This window comes from Passer domesticus, chromosome 3, assembly GCF_036417665.1.
Source record: "Passer domesticus isolate bPasDom1 chromosome 3, bPasDom1.hap1, whole genome shotgun sequence".
NCBI lineage: Eukaryota > Metazoa > Chordata > Aves > Passeriformes > Passeridae > Passer > Passer domesticus.
This window is the reverse complement of record NC_087476.1, coordinates 58312768-58336071: the sequence shown is the minus strand read 5'-3', so window position 1 is coordinate 58336071 and position 23304 is coordinate 58312768. Positions and strand designations below refer to the sequence as shown.

At 41.7% G+C, this 23304-nt stretch overlaps 2 protein-coding genes across 5 annotated transcripts in view; one reads left to right on the top strand and one right to left on the bottom strand.

Moving 5' to 3' along the window:
• LOC135296682 (coiled-coil domain-containing protein 170-like) overlaps positions 1-1419 on the bottom strand; it is a 46595-nt gene extending 45176 nt beyond the window's left edge. The window contains exon 1 of the mRNA XM_064413346.1: positions 1284-1419. Within this exon, the coding sequence (XP_064269416.1) occupies positions 1284-1333 (50 nt within the window). The 5' untranslated portion in view covers positions 1334-1419. The remainder of the gene's footprint in view (positions 1-1283) is intronic.
• On the top strand, positions 162-22419 carry RMND1 (required for meiotic nuclear division 1 homolog). Of its 4 annotated transcripts, none has more exons than XM_064413352.1 (12): positions 162-356; positions 4196-4710; positions 8803-8911; positions 11818-11893; positions 12238-12277; positions 15277-15377; positions 16619-16725; positions 18761-18825; positions 19700-19776; positions 20897-21017; positions 21718-21834; positions 22073-22419. In XM_064413352.1, exons 1-12 carry the CDS (start codon positions 287-289, stop codon positions 22103-22105), a joined length of 1431 nt encoding a protein of 476 aa, XP_064269422.1. In that variant the 5' UTR covers positions 162-286; the 3' UTR covers positions 22106-22419. The 4 variants fall into 4 exon arrangements, with proteins under 4 accessions (XP_064269422.1, XP_064269424.1, XP_064269423.1 ...); XM_064413354.1 differs by lacking the exon at positions 162-356 and adding an exon at positions 1429-1552; XM_064413353.1 differs by lacking the exon at positions 162-356 and adding an exon at positions 2731-2788.
• The last annotated feature ends 885 nt before the right edge of the window (positions 22420-23304 follow it).

Sequence of the window (23304 nt, the reverse complement as noted above, 5' to 3'; positions counted from 1 at the left end):
TTAAAAACAAATGCAAAGTCTTTGTGCTACTTTGGGCTGGGATAGAGTTAATTTTCTTTACAGTAGCTGGTATGGGGGCTGTGTTTTAGATTTGTGCTGGAGACAGTGCTGACAACACAGGGATGTTTTCCTTACTGCTGAGCAGGGTTTGCACAGAGCCAAGGCCTTTTCTGCCTCACCCCATCCCACCAGTGAGGAAGCTGAGGGTGCACAGGGTGTTGGGAGGGGACACGGCAGGACAGCTGACCCTAACTGACCCAGAGGATATTCCACACCATATGCTGTCATGCCCAGCACTGGAAACCAGGAGGAGAAGTTAACCAGGGAGCCACTGCCTAGACATCAGGAAGTTCATGGTGAGCAATTGCTTTCATTGGCTTTACTTGATTTTCTTGGGTTCTCTTTCTCCTTGCTCTTTTCATTATGATTTATTCTCATTTCAATTATTAAACTGCTCTCAACGCACAAGTTTCCTCATTTTTACCCTTCTCATTCACTTCTCCCACCCCGCTGAGCTACGTGGTGCTTTGCTGCCAGCTGCGGTTGTAACACAGTATATGTAACAGTATTAGAAGTAGCCTGACATGCCCTTAAAGCTGTGGACAGCAAAAAACCCAAAACAAAACGAAAAAAAAATTCAAACCGGTCAGGTTCTTGCGCCTACTTTTGCAGCCTTTTCGTGGAAGAAAAAGCTAAATGACTGGCCCTGACAAAACAGCAAAAAACTAGCAGTTAATTCTAGGCTAAACCGCGACCTCTGTTGCTAAGATACCCAGACGCAAAACCTGGGAAATGTAAAACCAAAAGCAGAGACATCTGTTCAAACTTTATCACGCATCTCATCAACAAGAAGCGCGCTCTCCATTATACACTTGAATCACATTTCCTCCAAACGCTGTTTTATGTACGAGCAGAAGGCGGCCAGCCGCACAGAGAGCGCGCACTTCCTGAGGACGATTTTTACTGCGAGACTTCGACCCGGTGGGTTGGAGCGGCGGAGCCGAGCAGCGGCACCGGGAGCAGGGCACCGGGAGCAGGGCAGCCCCTCACGGCCAGGCCGGGCCGGTGACTGCGGCAGCGCCGCGCCCACAGCGCCGCCTACGGGCCCCGCGCGCCGCCGGCGCTGCCGTCCCCGCCCGCCCCCCCGGGCCAAGAGCCGCCCCCCGGCCCCGCCCGGCGCCAGAAAACCTCCGCTCCCCGACGGCGGGGCGCCGGACGGCCCCGCGGCTCCCTCCCGGCCCCCGCCTCGCTGCCGGTGCCGAGCGCGCCAGGCCGTGACGGACCCCTTAAACCTGCCCGACAGGGACACCGGGAGCGCCGGTACCGCCGCCATCTTGCTCCGCCCCCCCGCGAGCCGGCGCGCCGCCCTGCCCCCGCCCCCTCCCGGAAGCGGGCCCGAGCGGCGGCCGGACGTTATTGGCGCGCGGGCCGCGCCCCGCCGCGCGGCGGCGGACGGGCGGGGCGTGTCGGCCCGCGCGCCCTGGCGGGGCCCGGCGGGCGGTGGGCGGGGCCGCGGCTCGCGCGGCGGAGAGCGGCGCGCCCCCTCCCCCAGGTCAGTGCTGGCGCGCGGCGGCGGCGGGAACCGCCTCGCCCCTCCCGCCGCGGCGGCGGCGGCGGGCGCGCGCGCGGGGCGGGGGAAGGGAGGGGAAGGGAAGGGGGGCCGGGCCGGGTCGGGCCGGCGGCGCAGCGGGCGCCCTTGGCGGCCCCGCGCGCCGGCCGCAGCTGCGGCGCAGCCCGCACTGCGGCAGGGGAGGGGGGCGCAGCCCCTCCTGGGACAATCCCGGGGCGGCGGGGCCTGCGGCAGCGCCCGCGGGAAGGGTGCGGGCGAGCCGAGACGACCTTGCCCGCCCTTCCCGCCAGCTCCGGTCCTGCCGCGGCTGGGAGGGCCCCGCGACGTTGCTCGCCAGGAGGGCGCAGTTTCGGGGCTAGCGCGAGCCCCGTCTGAGGGCGTGAGGGGCGATTCCCACCCCCGTGTCTCCCCCCACCCCAGGGGGTCCCTGTGGCCCCCGGAGCGGGGCGGCTGCCGGGCGGCCGCCCCGCCACCCCCCGTGTTCAGGTGTCGCTGCCCGCGGGTGACGCAGCACCGGCGGAGACCGCGGGCCGGGATGGGGGGGCCCGGACCCCGCGCGCTGCCGGCGCTGCCTCCCGCGCCCGCCAGGGGCGCCCGTCAGCGCCGCGGGGCGGCGGCCGTGCTCGGCCCGCGCGGGCGGAGCGGCCTCGCCTTCCGATTGGTCGGCTTGCTCCCCGCTGTGCCCGCCCCCCGGCACGCAGCCAATAGGAGCGGGGCCCTCGCGCCCCGGCCGCCCTGCCCCCGCGCTTGCCGCAGGGGCGGAGCGGGCGCTGTTTGCCTGGGAGCCGAGGGCGGCAGCGCGGGGGCAGGGACGGGCGGAGCGCCCCCCGCGTCCGGGGCTGGCGGGCCCCAGGGGCAGCCTGCAGGCATCCGCACTGCGGAGGCCGGGCGGAGCTTGCGGGCTGGTCTGTGCCGGTCCGGTCCGGTCCGCCCTATCCGTGTATGTCGGTGGCGGTGCCGCAGCAAGCCGGGCCTCCCGGCCGCGGGGGCGGCGGGCGTGGCCAAAGTGTGCCGTGTGCTGAGGAGAGACGCTGGAAAATAAATCCCAGCTGCTGGCCGGCTGCTCGGAGGTGGCGCCTCCTGGCCTGGTGTGGTCGCCCTTCGTCCCGCTTTCGTGTTGGATTGCTGTGTTCCGCTCCTGCCCTGGTGCCGCAGGTCTGAAGCTCAGGCCCTCGATGGAATTCAGTCTATGTGATCCCTCTTTCCTTGCAACTTACTGTAAGCCTGTACAGTTGAAAAATCGTTCCTGGCATTACTGATCCACGATGAGGTTTTGTTGGCTAGGAACGCCAACAAAGCCATTTTAAATCTCTTTCTGCCACTTACCACACACTGTTGGAGACTTTTTACCCCTTGCCCCAGCTCTCCACCACTTGGTTTGCAGTTGCTGAGTTTCTCTCTGCTTTTCCTTTATCCAGGAGGTATCAAGCCTTTAAAAAGGTAAATATGCCTCGTCCTGGATGGGGTTGCTTTTTAAATAAGGAACAAGTTTAAAATGAAACTAATAGTTTATCCCAATAAGTATGCCAATAACAGGCTTCTAAATTGGGCAGAAATGTATAAGTGAAGAGCATGTAAAGATACAAAGTTAAGCCCAATATCAGTTCATCTAGGTATCCTTGTGAGGATGGAGGGCTTGTTCCACAGCACACACTATGATTTGCTCTTAAAACAAAACATTTATTTGAACTATTATGTTAAATATATTTTTAGTATTAAAGATCCACCTTCAGTTTTTGAAAAATATTCTAAAATGGGCAGGTTTTTGTACTAGGCAGCTTAATGACATTTTGTTAATAACTTGCTGAGGATGGATTTTGTGTTATAAGGGAAGTGTTCTTGATTAAGAAACCAGATTAGTGTAGGGACTTGTCGCTGAGTTTTTTCAGCAAATGAAACACGTCCACTGTGTTATTGAGCCTGTGAATATTTTTGTTTTGTTAGCTCACACAATGTAGTGCAAATATAGAAGGGTTGCTCTTAGTCTGAGCTGGCAGCATAAGGACGCTGTTGTGTTTCAGGCTGCAGGGTGGCTGTGCTGGCAGGCCTGGTGGTCCCTGGAGCACCGGGATGTACTGGCAGGAGCAAGGCTGTGAGTCGGCTCCATTCTCTGTCCTGTGGTCAGGACAGATGGCTGGGGCTGGATCTGTGCTCGGCTGTTCATGGCACAGCAGCTGGAGCTGAGGCTGGGCAGCGTGTGTGTTCTGCAGGTGACATTCCCATACAACCATGTAGTAATCTAATTGTTGTTTTTATTATGTTTCACAGTGATTCACAGAGTCTGGTGTCCTCTTGAACGTGTGTGCTTGCTTGCTCACAAGCAGTGGAGTTACTGAAAGTGCAGGCTGCTGCACAGAATGAGCAGCCAAAGGAAAAGATGCCCTCTTGCATATTGGCACAGCAACCAGTTCTATTTTTTCACCACTTGTTGCAAGCACACAGATGTGTTTTGATCTTAGTGTTTCCATAGGATCAAAAAAGTGCTTTTATTCCCACCAGTGTCGTGTGCTAAGGAGTTCTTACACATGCAAGAGTAGTATGGACCACCTTTTGGATAAGAGGGAAATAATACTATTTCTTTCCAAAATGTTGACGGGTGATTTTGTTTGTTTGTTTTAAATACAGTTCAAAGGGAAGAAATGAGACTGAAACTTCTGCACCGTCAGCTGAGATCTTTCCACGCTTTAACAACAATATGCCAGTGCCAAAGCTTTAGCAAAACCGGATATCTGCTATTAAACCTGGATAATGAAGTTGAAAGAGCAGCTCACAGAACGGCAAAGTCTTGGGATTTGTATGCACTGAAACCTGCATTCCCTTGGTTGACAAGTCAATGTGTGCAAGTCAGGAATCAGCATTTTCTCCAAGGATTTCTGTCTACTTTGGAAAGAAATGTTTATTATCAGAGTGGGGAGGGTTTTTTCTCATCCTGGAGACGTTTGGGGGCGACAATGATGGAAAACTACAGGCTCAATACAGAGTGGATCAAAAAGCTTAGGAACACATCGACGAGATTTTATGCAGTTGTGTCAGCTGGTAAAACTGTCCCCAAAGCCAGTAACCAGCCAGTTAAGAGGCCACCAAAGGCACCAAGGACCAAGCAGCCATCCAGAACGAACCTGCCGCTCTCAGACATGGAGGTGAAGTATAACATTTACAGTCTATGTGACATTAAGGGAGTGCATCAGTTTAATTTCCATTCAGATTTGGGGTTAGATGAACATTTTAATGAAATTAACATAATTGTTTGGTGAGAAGGACTTCATTATTTACACTAGTGTTGGAGCTTTGGAAATAGAAGCAAGCTTGATGGAAATTGGCATGTGTGGTATTTTCAAGGTAAAATGGAAGTTTACTTGCAGTGTGTTAACAAAAGTGGAGGAAAGATGAGTGGTTATTAAAAAGTGGAAAGTGAAGTGCATTAAAAATAGTTTTGGCCTGTGCTTTCAAATGACATTTTCTATTGAGAAACAAAGTCTAGCTGTCAGAATAATTTAACTTTGTCTACATTCATTGCTTGTCCAGATCTACCCAGTTTTAAGGTTTCACTCAAACAGAAATAAAAGTGCAAGTAAATAGTATAAAGTTTATATTCAGATTAAGTTTCAGATGGGAAATGAATGTGCAAGTGTAGTGTGTGTTATCTGAGAAAAATCATTCCTTGTGTAGATATAGCACCTTGATTATCAGACTCTGAGGCCTACAGAGGAAATGCAACAACACACTGTTTTAGATACAGTGAGGTACCATGGGGAAGAGCAGTGCATATTTGTAGCCATATCTCCTTAAGACAGCTCTTAGGCAAGCCAGGCCGTAAGTACACTTGAATATAGGATTCCCATGGTGTCAGATGTGTTACTGTTCTCATCAGGATAAAACAACCGAGTTCCAGGGTGTTTTAGTAAAATAGTATGATAGGTGAGACTAAAACAAGCACTGTGTCTTCAGAAATAGTTTCCACATTGCAGAATATATCTGTTACATGATGTACTGAGTGTGAGCAAAGTTTTAGTGCTTGCCTTCTCATATCTAAGCCTATGATGAGTATTTTGTGCGATAAGCAGGTGTATGCCATAGTGTAACATAAAGAGGTAGTTATAAACAATTTAGTTCCCACTAATACTTTAATATTGCTTTGGAAGAGGAAAGTGAAAAATATTAGTCCTGAAACACTATGTAATGTTTCCAGCTGTTTAGTCATGGTATAACATTACATTCAGAGTTTGATTCTTGTTGGTTTTGGGTGAAGTGACAACATTTTTGAGGCTTTCAAGTGACAGCGTAGAATGCAAAGAGTTTCTTTGTTTGACATTTTCATATATATGTGCAAGTAACATGCAGTGCTATTTTTAATTTTTTCCGTTGTGAAAAAATGCTGCCTGATGCACTGAAATAGTAATGTACTTCCTGGGGAGGCTTTTGCATGGCAAAATGCTGGGCAAGAAATGACCTCTAGTGTAGCAGGCCCTAGCACCAAGACTGTTGCCTTAGGTGCATCTCCATCCCATCTTTTCCCACCTCTGGAGGCAGCAGTTGCAGGCCCATTCCTGAGGTTCTCAGTTCAAGAACCCTGAGGGTCTGTGGTGTTTTCCCTCTGGGAGGGCCTGACAGCTGACACCTTTCTTTTGCAGAGCACTGGGTGAATGAGATCCTTCCCATCCTCCGTAGCACTGGTCATCATGTGTTTTTACAGGCAGAGTGCAGTGATAAATCATTGTACAACCAGTTTTTCAGGATAGATAGAGGATTTCCTTGGAGGCAGTTAAGTGGTTTAGTCAGTCCATCAGTGAGTGGTACCACTACTTGGATAACCTGGTACAATCTGATGGCAGGAAAAGCCTCTGAGCTAACTCTTAATGCTACAGCCATCTAGCATAGAAATAGTTTGAAATTCAGGTATAGACATAGTATTAGATAAAGATTGGTTCCTGTGCTGATGTGAGGACTAAAGTTTATCCTACGGGTTTTCTTTCTTAAAAATTTTTGTATGCTAAAAGTGGAAGATAGGGACTAAGGGGAGTTATGATTCCATCAGCCTGTGCAGTTGTTGGGGGCATGGTGATACAGAAAATGAGTTGTCAGCATGCTTAGCTGTCCTTAGGAGCAACCATCCTGTGTTGCTGCTCTGAATAGAATCTCAATAATGCTGCAGGCAGAAAGGAGAAGGGGATGAGTAGCTCAAGTTCCATTCTAGCAGCAGTACAGGTGCTGTATTCTGGGGTTTTTGAAGTTTGCAAGTGAAAGTGATGTAGCAGAAAACATGGCATTAAGGTTGGTCAGCCATTTAACACATCTATTTTAGGATTAATTGAGTCATTGATTAGAGTAGATTTTTTTTTTCTATATCTCCACCAGCACCCATGAACAGGTATTTTAGGTGTCTTAATCACAAATTATGCCCAAGCTGAATCTTCTGTATCAAACAAGATTTTTGTAAATATGTAAGTGAAACAATGAATTATAAAAAAAAAAAAAAAAAATCCCCAAACCCTAAAGTGGTTCATATCCAAAATGCTATTTCAGGCATGTAGCTTAGTGGTTGTAACTAAATGAGAAATGTAGCTATTGAAACTAAAATTGCAGCTGTAAGACAGTCAATTCTGTAGTGCCTTGAAGTGAAGAATAGCCCAAGTAATAAACTGTGGGAAACACAGAGCAGAAGAGAGGTTTTTAGATTGCATACTAACTACAAGATTTTTGTAGTCCCTTACTAACTACAAGGGAGAATTTGCTCCCTTAACTCTCGACAGAAGAGTTTCATGGCAGAGCATATGTACTTACAATAGCCAGAGCTTTTTGGAAGAATCATGAGATTCAGATGTATAATTGGCACTGGTGATTTAGCGATTGAGAATGGATTTAGGTAGTTGAAATTGTGATAATGAAACTCGATACTTCAAGGGAACTGAAAGCAGAGTTCTGTTCCACTGTTAGTTCAACCTTCTAGCACAGTTGTGGGAATATGCCTACAAAATTGTTCTCTGAATATTATAATTACTTTGAAAGCTTATTTTCTGCTAGTGGTTGCTGAATTAAGATGATGTGTAAGCAAAGCTTTGGATGTGATAGAATGTTGACATTAAAAAAGAAAAGTTCGAATGTGAGGTGGTGATGCTAATGATTGGTGACAGGCCCCCCGCAGGGAGCAGAGCCCCTCTTGAAGCCTTGATTTTTGACAGTGTAGGAGTGCTGCAAGAATAAAACTTGGATTTTAGGTTGAAGTGTATTGTGGATCTAAATGCCTGTAGATGAGCACAGTTCTTTTGTTCATTTGTTGTTAGTTACATCCCCATTTGTATTAGTTACAAAAAGCTGGGAAGTGACTGATCCACAGTGAAACATTGCTTTCTGGATGTTTTCCACTACATTGTACTGAAAAACAATTTTGTAGGTCATACAGAACGTATCAGAACAAAGAAATACACTTCAGATGAGTAGTAGAATTTGAAAATCAGTTTCTTGTGCCTTGTTTGATTAATCGAGAAAATCTCACATCTCCTTGCAAGTCAGCATCATTCCATGTACTTCTTGGACTATGACATTTTAGTTGTTTAAGATGGTGGGATATTGGGACAAATTTCCCATGTGTACAGTTCCACTGTGGAGCTGTCAGGGGAGAGCCGCTGTTAGTGCAGGATGCAGCTCAGGGCGGGGGAGGGACGCTGTACATGTGCAGCACCCGCAGCTGGCCCGGAAGGTCGGTGACTTTCTGTGCTGCAGTGGCTCAGCCCTGGCAGTGGCTTGGTGCATGGCAGAACACGATGTTTGTGGTTGGAGCTTCTGCTTGATAAACAGACTGGGGTAGTTAAACTCCATTTATCTGTAAAACACGGTGTTTCAGCTCTGTCAGGGGTGTCCTGCCTCAGTGGTCAGCCAAGTATGTCATAAGCCGTGGGATGGGAGGGCAGCAGCAAGTGCAGCTCTACTGTTCAAGTGTTTGATTGGCTTTCAGGGAAGAAGGATTGTCTTTGTGGCTCTGTCATAGAGTTTTTTCTTGCGACTTTACTCATGCCACCTGATTTGTTCTCAGTGTGTGATTTGTGCTCCTACTTAACAAGGAGCAAGTACTCTTGTTAGTATATGTACACCAGGTGGAAATCATGGCAATGATACCACAGAACAGTGCATAAGTTAAAACTGTCACTCTCTTAATAAATTTGAAGCAAACAGTTGTCTTATTACCATCTTGCTTCAGCTTTGCCCTAACTCAAATCTCTATTCCTTTGGCACAGAATCTGATGCAGTGCACAGCCTTTGCAACAGCAGATGAATATCACCTTGGTAATCTGTGTCATGACCTGACTTCACATGGATATGTTGAAATAACAAGTTTGCCTAGAGGTAGATTTTTGAAACATACTAAATGCAATGTTATGTCTTGGGAAATAAAATATGGGTGAGGGTTATAAATTTTGTAACCTTATGTATTCTTATTCTGATAATATCCTGGAATATATCATACTGCCTGTAAAATTATTGCTTTGCTTAAAGATTCTATTTGCCTATAAGTCCCCACAACAAAACCTTTCAGAATAGCAATGTGAATAGCTCTTGCTCTTACCCTCTGATAATTTTTCCCAACATTACAATTACATTAGAAGTATAGAAAAATTACATGCATGCATAAGAAATAACTTTGGAAATTGACTGATACAGAGAATTTCTACAGAAATTCACTAACTGAATGTTAGTTTCCGAATGATTTATTTTAATTAATCTTTCAGTAGTGAGGTAGTGCAGTACATCAGCTGTCAAAACAATTCTGTAGGTTGAAGTGTTGCATCTTCTTTCTGTACCTAGATTTCTGTTAGTGTAAATCACAGAGTTGGAGAGGAAGGCGTGCAAGAGAGAATCTTGCTGACTAAGTGAAATGAAAAAAATACACACCTAAGTGTTTAGTTCTAGTAAAGAGAATGCTGTTGATACTTCTTTATTGTGCCAAGTATATCCTAGCAATTGTTGAACACTTCACTTAGGTAGGCTTCAGCAAAATAATTTATTCTGGTTTCAATATAAAGCATCTCTGCAGACTTGGGAAAGTATGGCTTGAAAATAGCTGCAGTATACTACAAAAGAAAAACAAATTTATCTTCTTATAGCTCAGGGAACCTTACTCCCTGGAACAGCTGTGATTTTCATATGTCAGTAGTAGAATGCCTTTTCTTCTTCCTTTGAAAGAACAGATTATATGAAGCTAGGAGAAGCCCTGGCAGTTCATGGGCATTTCAGTAGGGGTATCAAAAGCCTGGCTGCCTCTCAAATAATAATCTAAGTGCAGTAACACTCCAGTGGGTCTCTTTCAAGCACAAGATTTACTAATGATTGTCTTGTTCAGAAAGATGAACATGAATGACAATACCCACTAGAATAGAGGCTTCATGTTCCTTTGTAGTTTCTTTGTATTAAAACTAACCCTGGTTTCACAGCTTTGGGATAGCAACTTTGTACAACCCCCCAGCATGACCCTGAATTAAATGTTACTGTTGATGTTATTTTACCCTGGGAGTGTCAGTTTTGCCAATTCCTTTTATTTCTTCATGGTGTTTTAGACTCATAATGAGTACTGTTTATCAAAGGTTTGGAGGAAGTAATGATGAAAGGATATTGGATTGTGCCAGCATATCTGAAGTGTTGTGATGGTTGGCATGTGCGTGTAGCAGTGGTTGGTTACCAAGCCAAACACTGAATCTGGGAAAATAATTTTTAAAGATACTTCTGCACAGAAATCTAAACCAGCAGTTGTGCTGTGAATTTATCGCTTTGTAGTGTTTTCCCAAAGCATTATTCTTTGTTTTGACCTCTTTAAAAACATTTTAGAGACAAATCCTGCACCTCCACTTGAAGTAGAGAAAATTCTTTTCAATTGAGTGTGTTTTGGCTGGAGCAGATAAATAAAGATATACCTGGTATTTGAAAAGGCAAATGAGAAAACATAGACAGATGTTACTTCCATGATGAACTCAAACTTCACACCTAAAATTGCTCTAGTTATTCATCCAGTTATGTGTTTCTGAACTGGATTAGCAAGTGGAAGAAAAGTCTTCAAGGGCTCATTCAGACCAACTGTGTGGTCCCAATTCAGATACCAGCAAAAGTGTGTCTGGTACTCTGTTGTCTCTCTGCTGCCTCAGTCTGTCTACCTGGCCTCTACAGCCTGAGCAGTAAAGCAGAAGGTAGAATTTGTACACAAGCAGAAGTAACAACATTCGATACCATCACTTGACTTGTGATTTTCCCAAAAAGGCATTGAACTTTTTAAGGCTTAGCTGGTAGGCCCTGCAAAATCTTTGTGAAGTCTCATTTTAAATAGAAGTAGGGGGCTTTCCTGGTATAGCTTCCACTAGTGCTGCAACAAAACAAGTCATGCTGGTTTGAAATCACACCAGGACTTCTAAAACTGCATCTGTATTAGTGACTGGCACAGTGGAGAAGAATTGTAGAAGAAAAATAAACCCCTGTTTTGAGAACCCAGCAACCACATTTTGTAAGTTTGGAGATACTCTACTTGCACTAGGTCTGATCTAATCCTTTGTAACAAATGCCCCATTTAGTGGTTGGAGTACCACAGGAACATTTTTTTTTTTTTTTGAGCTTCTCATTCATTTTAATTTAATGCAAAAGCCCTCACATTTTATGTACTGTTGTGCAGTGCACATCAGAAGTGTGGTAAGGGAGAGTAGGTGGAAGATTTGTTTCAAAAGCACACTTCTGATGTGCAGAGAAATGCAGGTGTAGGCTCTCCTGTCTTGGGGGTACATTCTTTCAGGTTTCTGACTGGCAAAGCAAAGTCAGCACAATTTGAGTGCAGATTAATCCTTTAGTGTATAGAAATGAAGAGCTTCCAGACAAGCAGATTTGACTGGTAATTTCTCTGCAACTGTGCAAAACTTCCACAGTTCTCTCACATTGTATGTCCACTCCTGTATTCTGTTCCTGGTTATTTACAATGTCTGCATCAGTGTTCTCCTAAGTGTTTTGTTCTTCAAGGCTACTATCTTTCATTAGCTGAAGATTCTGATGAGGTTTCCAGCAGAGGCCCAGTTGGTCTAGAATGTGTTCTCTAGTTCAGAGAAGCAGATTAGTGTGATATTGTAGTTGGTCTCTGGCAAGCATTTCTATCAGAAAAACAAAATGTGGAACTGGCTGATGTGTTAGTATGCAACTGTTGAATTACATGCTTACAGCTATCAGCTGTCATATTTAGAAGTTTGACTAAATAGTCAATTTTTTCATTTATTTCAAACCAGATGCTGCAAATGTTTTGGTGGTCAGTACTGAGAAATCTGCAAAAGAAGATGATCCTGGCATGATTTTTTTCTTCAGGTAAGCTACAAATCATGCTCAAAACATTAAGTCATTAATAGTAATGGTGTGAAGGAAGTAGTGCAGCTTGCTAGATCTTGAATCATATTACCTCATGAAACTCAAGGAATAACTGTCCAGTCAGAATGACTAAAAAAAATCAGAATTATTTAAATGGTTGAAAAAAACCTTCTCATTGTTTTCATTGAAGTATGGTTAAAAAGCAACTAGTATGTAATTTCTGTGAAAATAGTTTTAAGTTTCTTGATTCACAATGACAAAAATTACCACTGTACAATTTGAGTATTCCATTAAAATACATTTAAAACAGTATGATTACACTCAGTTTTTCCTTGAATTCACAGGGAAGGGGCTGTTGTATTTTGGAATGTGGAAGAGAAAAGTGTAAGTAAAGTGAAACTTGGTTAAAACTGCATAAGCAGGTGTTTTGTCAGTCTCACAAAGCTCAGCATGCTAGAGGTTTGTTTGGGAGATTGATCTTTCTGTGAAGGAAAAAAACTGATTGATTCTCCAGTGAGTGCAGGTTCTTGCCTGCTACTGCCCTCAAGTGTGTGGGCTGCTGACACATCACCTCTGAAATTCTTCTACAAAATCTAAAACCTTAATTTAGTGAGACTGACAAAAAGAATATTCTTGCAGTTCTACATCCTGAAAAAGTAGATCAGAAAAATCTACCTGTGAATGACTGTTTGAAAAGCACTAATGTAACAGAAAATATGTTAGAAGGATTATTCCATTCTATTCCATCTAAGGCAGTTATTAAAGACTTATGTTTGTACAACTTTGAAAGAGAAAAAAGAATTATAAGCAACTTGTTAATACTGTTCTGTGTTTTTACCAGCCAGCAATTTTCCTGAAGGAAGTTTTTTATTGGATGATATAATTATTAAATATGTTGCTGGCATATTCTATTTTTGTGATCTTTGCTGACCTAGAATGATATGCCAGAAGCATATCTATTCTAATGAATACATTTATAGTTATTTAATGTTTTAAATGTATTTTTATTATTGTGGTTAAACTGGATTCTAGATACAAAAAGTATTGACCTTATTTGTAGAAGGACGATGTGAAATTAAGTGGTGTATTAAATAAATGATACTGAGATGCATAGAAGTTCACAGGAGGATTTTCATTGGGGTAAACGAAAACATAGAGCAGTTGTTTCCAGACATGAACAATTTCTGGATTCAAGTTCATTTCTTCTGTTTCACAATTGAAATGTTCCTGATTTCCTTTCTGTTTTGGGGGGTGTCAGTGTATCAGGTGTCTTACTAGTTCTGCCTTCAAACCTTGCCTGTTTGGATGCTATGGCTGTAACTACACTACTGATTCACAAGTGTTACTGAAAACCAGCTGCTTTAACTCCTGATGATCTTTGAGTTGAACACCTTAGCCCACTGGAGTACTCTGAAAATTCTCCTGTTATTGTACAAGCTCAAATACCTTTGAAAATTTGATACATTGTTTTCCTGGTTAATACTAGTATCAGTAGTTGGTCCCTTGCTAGCTTTATTTATAAAAGAGGAGGAAAAATGCCCCTTTCTGTTTGTTGAAATCATAGTCAAAGCTTTAACTGCCAAATGACTTTCTCAAATACAGGAAGTATTTTTATGGACATGCTTTAATGAACTGAAATGAAGGGAGAAAAACCCCAAACTGGTCTGTAGAACAGAAACTGAAAGTAATTCAGTAAACCAGAATGTAGAATGTCACTGCAAATGGACAAAAGTACCCCAAAATTACTAGTAGGAGAAAAAGAATATTTTAAATTAACAGACATTTAACATAAGAAGTAACAAATACGGACTGATCACAAAAAGAAACTTAAAATACAAAATAGCAATTTCAAATACCTGAGTAGGAAGGTACTGCAGCTTCCTTACCAAAATAGCAAGGGCAAAAAAAAAAAACCAGCTCTGAGGTTTTTTTAAAAGGAAACCGTGTGACGTAAATGCCCATAATAGCAAGAGTTTGCAGCTAGTGACTCCAGAACATCTCTTCTAATTAATTTTACTGTGTCACAACTAGTCCCTTCTATAAAATTAGGCTGGGCCTAGAAGCAGTGTGAGGTTTTTGCTGCTGAACTGTCCCTCAGCTGTTTGGCTGAGGTGACTGGCCTCAGAGCAGATGCTTCCTATGTTTCCATACCCTTTTTTATCACAAGACTAGAATTATATGGCAAGTCTTAGTCATGTTAATATTGAATTCAGGATTATGTAATGAGCTGTTTCAGCTGTACAGTTGAGGGGGGTTTTTTCAGTGAAAAATGTTACTGTGTTACATAGATAGTATCACCAAAGTTCTTGAAAGCAATGAAGAAAGCTAGCTGTGCAAAGAAAATCCCTCTTGCAGATGATCCAACAGATTTTTTTTCAAGTACTTTACCTGGAGAATATGTGTTATGAAAAATTTATAGGGTACAGTTTTGTGCTAAAAGATGAACTATGATCTTTTATTTTAAAAAGAGAGTGCTTTTTAAGTTAGTTAGTAGAAGACTGAACTCTAAAGAATTTAGGCATCAAAAGTGTTTTGTGGTTTTGTGGTTTGGTTTTTTGTTGGCTGTTGTGTAGCTAAATGCCTTTTAAAAACTCATAGGTGAGTGCTTTTTTAGTTGAGAATTTGTTCTAATTGCAGATTTTTTGAGAGGAGCCTTGTAGCATATAAAAAAGGAACAAGGATGAGAGATCCTAAGTCAGATGTCAAGAGGAGAAAGTTTTGTGAGAGAAAAGGGCTCTTTCTTCCTACATCAGGTTTTAGTGTGCTGGAGAATAAAGGAGCAGTGAGATTACTTTTGCAATTAAAATTGCACATTTTACTATTTACAGGGGTGAATGTGGCAGCTGAAACAAATTTTCCAGATTTTTGTAGTGGTAAAGGGTTTCTGTAATAGCACTGACCTCTGGTAGCTGAAACAAGACTACTGATTTCAGCAGCAATCAAAAACAAAACTACTGATTTAGCAGCAAACTAGTAATATTATCAGAAACAACCACCTAAGGTACTTCTCCTAAAGATTCATTCCCACACTCAGACATCTGCCAAAATCTAGTACAGCTCATTGTTATAATACTGAATACATCCATGTTTCCCTTACTACTGCTGTGGTTAATCCTTAGCCTCGTCCGTGTGTGCACATATAAAATGACATTTCAGTTTTCCCAGATTCCTTGCAGCTGTTATAGCTACAAATTCTTCTGAAACCACAACTAGTTTCAGAAGTAAACTATGTTAACAATAACTTCATTATTTAGCGTACCTCTTCATTGTTAGGTAAATAACTTCAGCATGAAGGTTGCATTCATCAGCCTGCCCTATGCATGTTCTTTGCAGAGTGATAATTTACTGCATGGTAACTATTGCTGCAATTGTCTCCTTCTTAGATGAAGAATATCATGCGAGTGCTAGAGCACCATGAAATTCAGCCATACGAAGTTGCACTGGTCCATTGGGAGAATGAAGAGCTGAACTATAGAATAGGAGAGTAAGTATCTTCAGGTGTTCTGTATATAAAAGCTAACAGACACCTAAACCAATTTCAAGCAAAAGTAATTCAGCTACTAAAAATATACTTGTCCTTACTTTTTTCCAAATAAGTAAAATAAAGAAACAACACTATAAACGTGAGTGGATAAATTCTTGGTAAACTTGCAGGGAGTGGCCTTTGTGATTTGCTTATACAATAGATCTTGTAAATAAGAAGTTCCCTGCCCACACAACTCTTCAGCAATCCCAAACAGAAACTATGTATGTCACAGCAAAAACACTAATAAGTATTATTGAGATGAGGCTGATTTTAAAGAGAATGTTCTCTCTAAGTTTTCTCCATGTCCTTGAGATTCATATACAAAGATGTAATTTCTGCATATACTTCATTTAATAGGAAAGTTACAGCTTGATTATTGTGTAATGATAAACCTGGCAAGTTATCCTTCCTTGTTAAATAATGTTTTTTCATCATGGAAAGAAAATTATCTCTTCAGAAATATTTCACAATGGAAATTGTTATATATATTACCTGTCATTTTCCAACAGCACACAAAAGCAACCCCTAGACAGGACACTTTTAATACTAGGAACTGAATAAATGATACTCAGCTTATTTAAAGTAACTTGATAAGGAGACAGGTGTTTGGTTTTTCCTGACCATTTGAAAACTGCATGTACTGTGTAGTTGTGTAATTTGCAATTGTTGACATGCTCTATTTTGCTTCTGTGGTGTTCATAGGGACATTGACATGAAAAACTGAACAAGTCTCTTGTCCCCTTTTCTTTGTTTCTTGCCCCTTATGCAATAGAGGTTTTAGGGAAAGAAACATCCTAGTGGGGGGGAGTAAGGTTGATAAGAGTGACAGTGGAAAATGAAAACAGAAAGATAACAGAGGAGCTAAAGAGCAGGAGAGAGGCCAGCATCCTGCTTACTCTGAATAATCTGTGTGTATGCAGCAATGCTACAGTTACCATCACAGCTTGCTGCACTTGCATTTACACCTAGAAAATTTGGCCATAATATTGGTCTTAGACTGAGGAACTAATTTTCAGTGATTTGTTGTGAATATCATCAGGTTGAACATGAGTAAAATGCAAGGACGGGGATGACACCATACAGACATGGCATGCCTTATCTAAATAAACAACCAGCCTTTCTTGCACTGTCGATTATTCTTTAAATGTTCCTATGCTGGTGGCTCGATCAATGAAGATGCTTCAATCTTGTCTTAACAGAGGTCAGTCAAAGCTCCATAAAGGACAAATCTTGTTAAATTCTGAGCTGGATAGTGATGAAGTTGTTCTGCAGAAATTTGCCTTTTCAAATGCTCTTTGTCTTTCTGGTAAGTTAATATTGTTTGTACTATGTAGTTTATGCTACAGATCTTGTGAAATGTCATTTTAAGCGGGACTTGTACAGTGACAGGCTGGAAAAAACTTGGTATCTGGTTTAGACAAACTGTGTAAAGTGTGATTGTGCTTCAGATTGAGAGGATTTGTTTTGAGTACTTTTACCGTGTTTTCTGTAAACTGGAATTGCTTTATTCAATGGAAACCTTTTTAAAGCTGAACAAAGCACATTAACAAACATGCTTTGCAAAAGATACACATTCTACTGAGCATCCTGTTCCCCACCTTTGAGAACTATCCTAGGATAACAATGAGTGTAGAGTTCAGTATTAGAAACCTCTCAGTAATCTTGAGTAACTCATACTGACATCATTTCCTCTCAGAGAAAAAGCTAGATGCCAGCTGAAGAAGTGATACAGGACAGCTATTCCCAGCTGGGGAGGTGTATCAGTAACACATATGTGGACCAGAGTCACAGATAATGTTTTGCAGGCTTATTAGCTATGATAGCAGACAGTGGGAGGCACTGTGAAGAAGTCAGGTTCACCAAGTCATCCTGCTGCTTGAGCAAATAACACCCGTCTACTGCTTCAGACCTTGATGACGGAGTGGGAGTTAGGAACCAGCAGCAGTAAGGCTGTCCTCAGAAAGGCCTTTAAGGGAAGTCTGGTCTGTCTACTTCTGCTGCCTTTGGGGTAAATTCCTGGATTCCAGTAGTATTTTGGGAAAGTGCACCTTTACACAGGAGAGAAACAGAATGCACATTTTTGAAGTGCTACACCATTTCATCAAGGAGTGCAGTGTAAGTAAATGGTTCTTGACTGTTGAAGGAAGAGCTGTTGAGAAAAAAGCATGTTGTTCTCTATAGTTTTCTTATTCATAAGAAAATATTCATTCTTATTACTCAAAATACTAAAGAGTAGTGCCTCCTAAAAGAGAGCAAGGGATTTATTGCCAGGAGATAATGTTCAGTAAAAATAAAGGATGCAAGTACAGTCCCTAGTCAGATTTATGAACGGCAGAAACCAGCCTCTGTCAAATAACAGGTGACAGATGAAATGCTTACTGGCTGTTGTTTTTTTCAGGGGCTAAATTTGAAGTCATTTAAGTCAGTGACTTGGATTAGGCCTCTGTATTCAAAAGATTAGTGTGCAAAATGCTCAGCATTGAGTTTACTGGCAGTGTCCTAACAAGATGATACTATTGATTACTGCCACAGAAGAGTTCATTTTGACAATTAAATCTTCCCTGATTAATTTTTTCAGATTTAATGGGGTTAATTTTTGATCTGTTGCTACTTCTTTGTTGTCTGGGAATCTGTGGACTAAAGAACAAGGCCCAAGTTTTATTATCATCTTGCAGAAACATTTTACTGCAAGGTTCAAGCTGAGGCATAGCAGAATTTGTGTTGCCAGTGCTGAACTCAAGCTTCCATGGAACAAAAGTTGGTATCTTCAGTAACAGTACACTCACCTAAAAACAAAGCAGAAGATTGCTCAAATTTGGATTGAGCTCCAACAGGAACAGGCGTGTCTATAGAAGCTAACTCTGTGGTTGGAGCACAGTGCATCAATAGTGCACAAATGGAGAATGAGAGCTGTCCATTTCTAGGACACTAGAAATACAGTGGAGGCTCTTGAGGTGCCACATGAAGTCAACCTGACGCCAGCATAGCTCATTATCTCTAGCCTCCTTGGAATGTAATTTGCAGAAGGCTCACACATCCAGTAGAGCACTTGGACACACAACTTCTGAGCTGCAGCAAAAACTCTCCAGGATCTGAACTGATCGCTTGCAGAAGAAAGCTGTGCTCATGGTGAAGCTGGTTCTGTGTGCAGAGCTGTCAGTGCCCAGCCCAGATCTGCCCACTGATACATGAACAGTGATTGTATAGTACAAACTGTAACTTGCTGCAAATAATGTCTGTAAGCATCAACATGTCCTGAAGCAGCCTGTTGGCAGATTTAAAGTTAGAACTACTTGAAAGCATATGTACTTCTCACAGTCTTTGTCATCTCTGTGTTGCAGTGAAGCTAGCTATTTGGGAATCATTACTGGATAACTTTGTGGAATCTATCCAGTCAATTCCTGAGGTGAGGCCTTGTTCCCCTCCTTTTCTCCTGTGTTTTGTAAAAGATCAGTCCATATGTAGCTGAGGATAGGAATAAAGGAATTGAATGTTGAATATATTTGATCGTAAATCCATCAGTGTAGAGAAGCTGAGAACCCCTGCAGAGTGGTTGGACAAGAAATCATCAGCCTTTAAAGGGCTGGGAGTGAGGTTCTGCATTGTAATAATGTTTCCCATATTGTGCCACAGTCACTTGCTACTGGTGAAATGTATGTGTAACAGGACAAGCAGCATTTAAAAACCTGGCCAAACTCAGTGTGTGCTATAACTTGGGCTGAAAATAATGTGTTTGACTTGAACATAATAAAGAGTTTGAGTGAATTACTTAAAAGTTTTTCATGAGATGTAATTACAGTACAAAGCCCATATGATGTTATATATAAAATTGAGATTTGTAGGGTTCAAAAGAGAAAACGTTGGGTTTATTAATTTTATATGAAGGAAATAAATGGTAATACATTGTTACAAGGAGAAAGTCTGTAGAAAGGCTAAGGAGTGGCAAGGTAAAAGAACACTGTCATGACTTTAAAATAAAAACAGCAGGAAGGAAGAACAAATCATCTCTTGTTCAGGAAAACACTTGGAGAAAATGCCCCAGTATTTCTGTGGCTACTGGTGACGTACTCAGTGATTTATTGAGAAGCCTGGATGAACCAGTTGCACAGTGATATTCTTAGAAAGCTAGAGAAGCAAAGCACTTAAGCAAACAAAACTAAAATGTTAGTAAGTGCACTATGCATTTAGATTCTGAGATACTTCAGGCTGTAAAACTCTGGACTTCTTAACTACTGGTACATGTTACTTGATCAAGCAGTGAAGAACTTCCTACTTTTCAGATTCTAAAGTCACGAAGGAAGGTAAAACTCTCTCATGCAGATGTGATGCAGAAAATTGGAGAACTCTTCGCACTAAGGTAACTTCTTTAGTTACACCTAAGACATTGTATTACACAGAATGTAAAAGTTACATTGTGCAGGATACAAAGAGAAGAATACAGACTAAATAGAGCAGGGTGAGACAGGGTGGGAGAATTCCTCATTTTGACTGGAGTCCATGTGCTATTTACATTGGTAAGGGGAGCCACAGGCTTACCACTCACACTGGCATTTCAACTGCAGGCATTAAGCAGGCAGTATATCATAAATAACCAAATACCACACCCTTTTCCCTTCCTGAGTCCAGCAACATGTGTTTAAACTAGTAATTACAGTAGATACTACAGCATGTAAAGGATACCAGGAGAAAGGTGGGTAGGTGTAGAACTGTTAACTACAGCCTAGAGTTGGTAAAAATCTTTCTTGAGTTCTGTTCTTCCCTTGACTTACTCAGAAACCACTGCTAAGTCATTGTTTTTAATGTTTTTTCCTCCCTCAAGTGAAATTTGGCCTTTGACAATACAGACCATTACACACTCAAAAAAAAAAAAAAAAAGGAAAAAATCCCACCAAAATCTCCAAGGTAAAATTAAAAAACAATTCCTGTTTCAGATGCTGGGGTACTTGAAGGACTGATCAGTAATCAACAGTGATGTTGCAGGTATCCAAAGGTTTATGTTAGCAATACATTGAAGGTAGGAGATTTTAGCTTTTAGCCTTTATGATGCTTAGACCATTGCCTGATTCTGAGGGGTGTGCTGCACACACATATCCAGCATGCAGTACCAGTCACATTTAGGAGTTCTGTATTGTTATTTTGTGTACTGCTTCAGTGAGCCACCAGCATAGTCAGGGACCTCTCTACAGGTATCGAAAACTAAGGAAGGTGACAGGTTGAGGAGGCAGTGATGGCATAAGGAAAAAGTCATTAATGTTCAAAAGAGTTCCACAGTAGAGTATTCCCAGAAAAGTTTCAGGAGATGTGACCAATTTTAAATAATCACTCCAATTGCATTTTTACTATGAAAGGACATTCTTTTCATATGGTATGTAGAATTAGAATTTTTCTACATTTAGAATGTAGAATTTTTCTTATTTAATTTAACTGCATGTCAAGAGGAAACCTGAACTACAGTAAGTAGTACCCATTCTTTTTAGACACCGTATAAATCTGAGCTCAGACCTGCTAATAACACCAGACTTCTACTGGGATAGAGAAAAACTGGAAGAGCTTTATGACAAGACTTGCCAGTTTCTCAACATTAATCGCAGAGTTAAGGTGAGTGTCTTACTGTTGTGAGACTCTTCCACACTCAGATCAGTTGTCTTTGGCTCAGCAGGGTCACAGATTGCTCTGTGAATGTGCTTTAATTGCAGAAAGGGAATAAATAAGGTATCATACACTCTTCCCATTTCCAGGTGTTATTAGCCCACTCGTACCTTTCCCTGGTTTAGGTTAACATGCCTCACATGAATTAATTATTTATTTCCTGGGCCACTAAATTAGGCTTTATATACATAGAAGAACTGAGAAGTGTATTCTTCTTATTGACATGATCATTCACATCAGTCCTTGAAGGGTGACATAATGTTTACTGCTGAACCAGAATATAAGAAGCACAAAAACTACCTTTCCTGCTGGTACAGCAATCATAAATATTTAATTTTGAGGCATTCCAGAAAGCTGTATCTCCGTTTGCTTATGACTCTTTTCATGAGTAGGTATCACCCAGAAACACTTCAATACTGCAGATGCATATCTAAATTTATATTCTTTTGGAGAACCCATTGAAATAACAGGTTTATTTATGCTGAAGCTTCTGTTGCTTGTGTCTTACAGAATTTTCTGTTCTATTAATTTTCTATTCTATTTTGCAGAGGTGTTAACCCCTTTCTAGTTCTGTGGAGTATGTTTCCCTATTTAGTGATCTGATTCTATTTCTGGAGTCCAGATTTGTGATGTTTGTAATTGCTTGCAGGTAATGAATGAAAAGCTCCAGCACTGCATGGAGCTGACAGACCTAATGCGAAATCACCTGAATGAAAAGCACGCGCTGCGCCTTGAGTGGATGATAGTAATACTAATCACCATAGAGGTTGGTGGGGTTTTTTTCAATATTAAGAACATAATAACAAGTGCAATTTCTATACTTCATACTTTGAGAATTAAGATTACTGTATTAGTGTGATGTACACGGGGATTAGTATTTGTTCTTTGCAACTTGCAAATTGAAGCTACAGTTACTTTTCAGATTATCTGATTTATAGTGTAAACTGGTTTAAAGATTTTTAAATAAAATAAAAATTCACATCCATGTGTTTGCTGTTCCACAGGTTCTGTTTGAACTTGCAAGGGTAGTTTTCTGATGACAGAACAAACTCAGGAAGAAGAAAACAGACAAAACAATAGAAAACACAAGACTTGGAAAATTCCGATCAGATGCTTCTGGAGAATCATAAAATTGTGTCTCTTGATAAATCTCTAAATCTTCTGATCAAATAAAAAAAAATTCAAATCTGTCTGTGAAATTATTCCCAGCCGCTGTACTAATAATGTTAGAGAGGGCTTAACCTATGGATGGATCTCATCTGTGCTGACTGTATTTGGTGAAAGACTCTACTGCTTTCTCCCTTAACAGTTAAAATGATGCTGAATAAATTGCTACTTTGTGTATTTCTGATAGATGTTTTCTCTCATGTTTGCCAGCTCACTCTTGGAGAGCTGGAACACTGTCCCAAGCTTTCAGATGGCATTACCATTTGTTCTCCTGGCATGATTTTAATATATGTGGCAGATATATTTAATGTTGTGTTCCATCCCATCAAAAGGTGATGTTGATATACTTGAATAGGAATATGTTTGTTGTGAGATGGTACTATTTCCATTCTTTTTTTACATTTAGTGTTCATATAGAGGGGGAATTAATTGATTCTAGAAATCACAGGGACCTGTAGCAAAATGGTAAACTAAAGAAAGATTCACAGAATTTCTCTGTCCACCTTATCATGCTGATTTTCATCAGTGTAAGTTGCAAGGAGTTAGCATAGGGTGAGATATCTTAATTATCCTCTAAGATAAAAGTTTCTTTTTTATTTTTAATCTGTTCCTAGTCCGCAGAGTGTTAGAGGATGAACATATTTTTTTCCTAGCAACTTTTTCTAAATATATTTTCAGAAACTGGTACACAACTGCTTTTTTCTCACCTCTTTCAAATTCACTTTAGTCCACTGTATTGAATAAGGAACAGAACTTAAAGATTCTGTTAAAAGCTCCTGGAGCATCATTAACAAGCCATGATGACTAAATTCTGGCTAAAAATGCAACTAGAGTTGCAGTAGCTTACTGTTCTCTCTTCACCTGAGAGCATTATTTCTGATTGCAATACTGGACTCCTGTTTAATACATCAAACAGACATAATGGACACAATAAAGTCAGGCACAGCTAGGAAAAACATCTGACTGCAAACCTATCCTTTTGCTGTAAATTACAATACAATGCTATGGGTGCCTCTGAAGAAGCAGCTGCTGCTCTGAAGTGGAGGCTTTTCTCCACTGGAATCAAAAC

Coding starts and splice junctions, on each gene's coding strand:
- RMND1 (XM_064413352.1), top strand. CDS start 287: ATGCCCAGCACTGGAAACCAGGAGGAGAAGTTAACCAGGGAGCCACTG. Junction 357..4,195: donor TAGACATCAGGAAGTTCATG/GTGAGCAATTGC, acceptor TTTTAAATACAG/TTCAAAGGGAAGAAATGAGA. Junction 16,726..18,760: donor AAATGCTCTTTGTCTTTCTG/GTAAGTTAATAT, acceptor TCTGTGTTGCAG/TGAAGCTAGCTATTTGGGAA.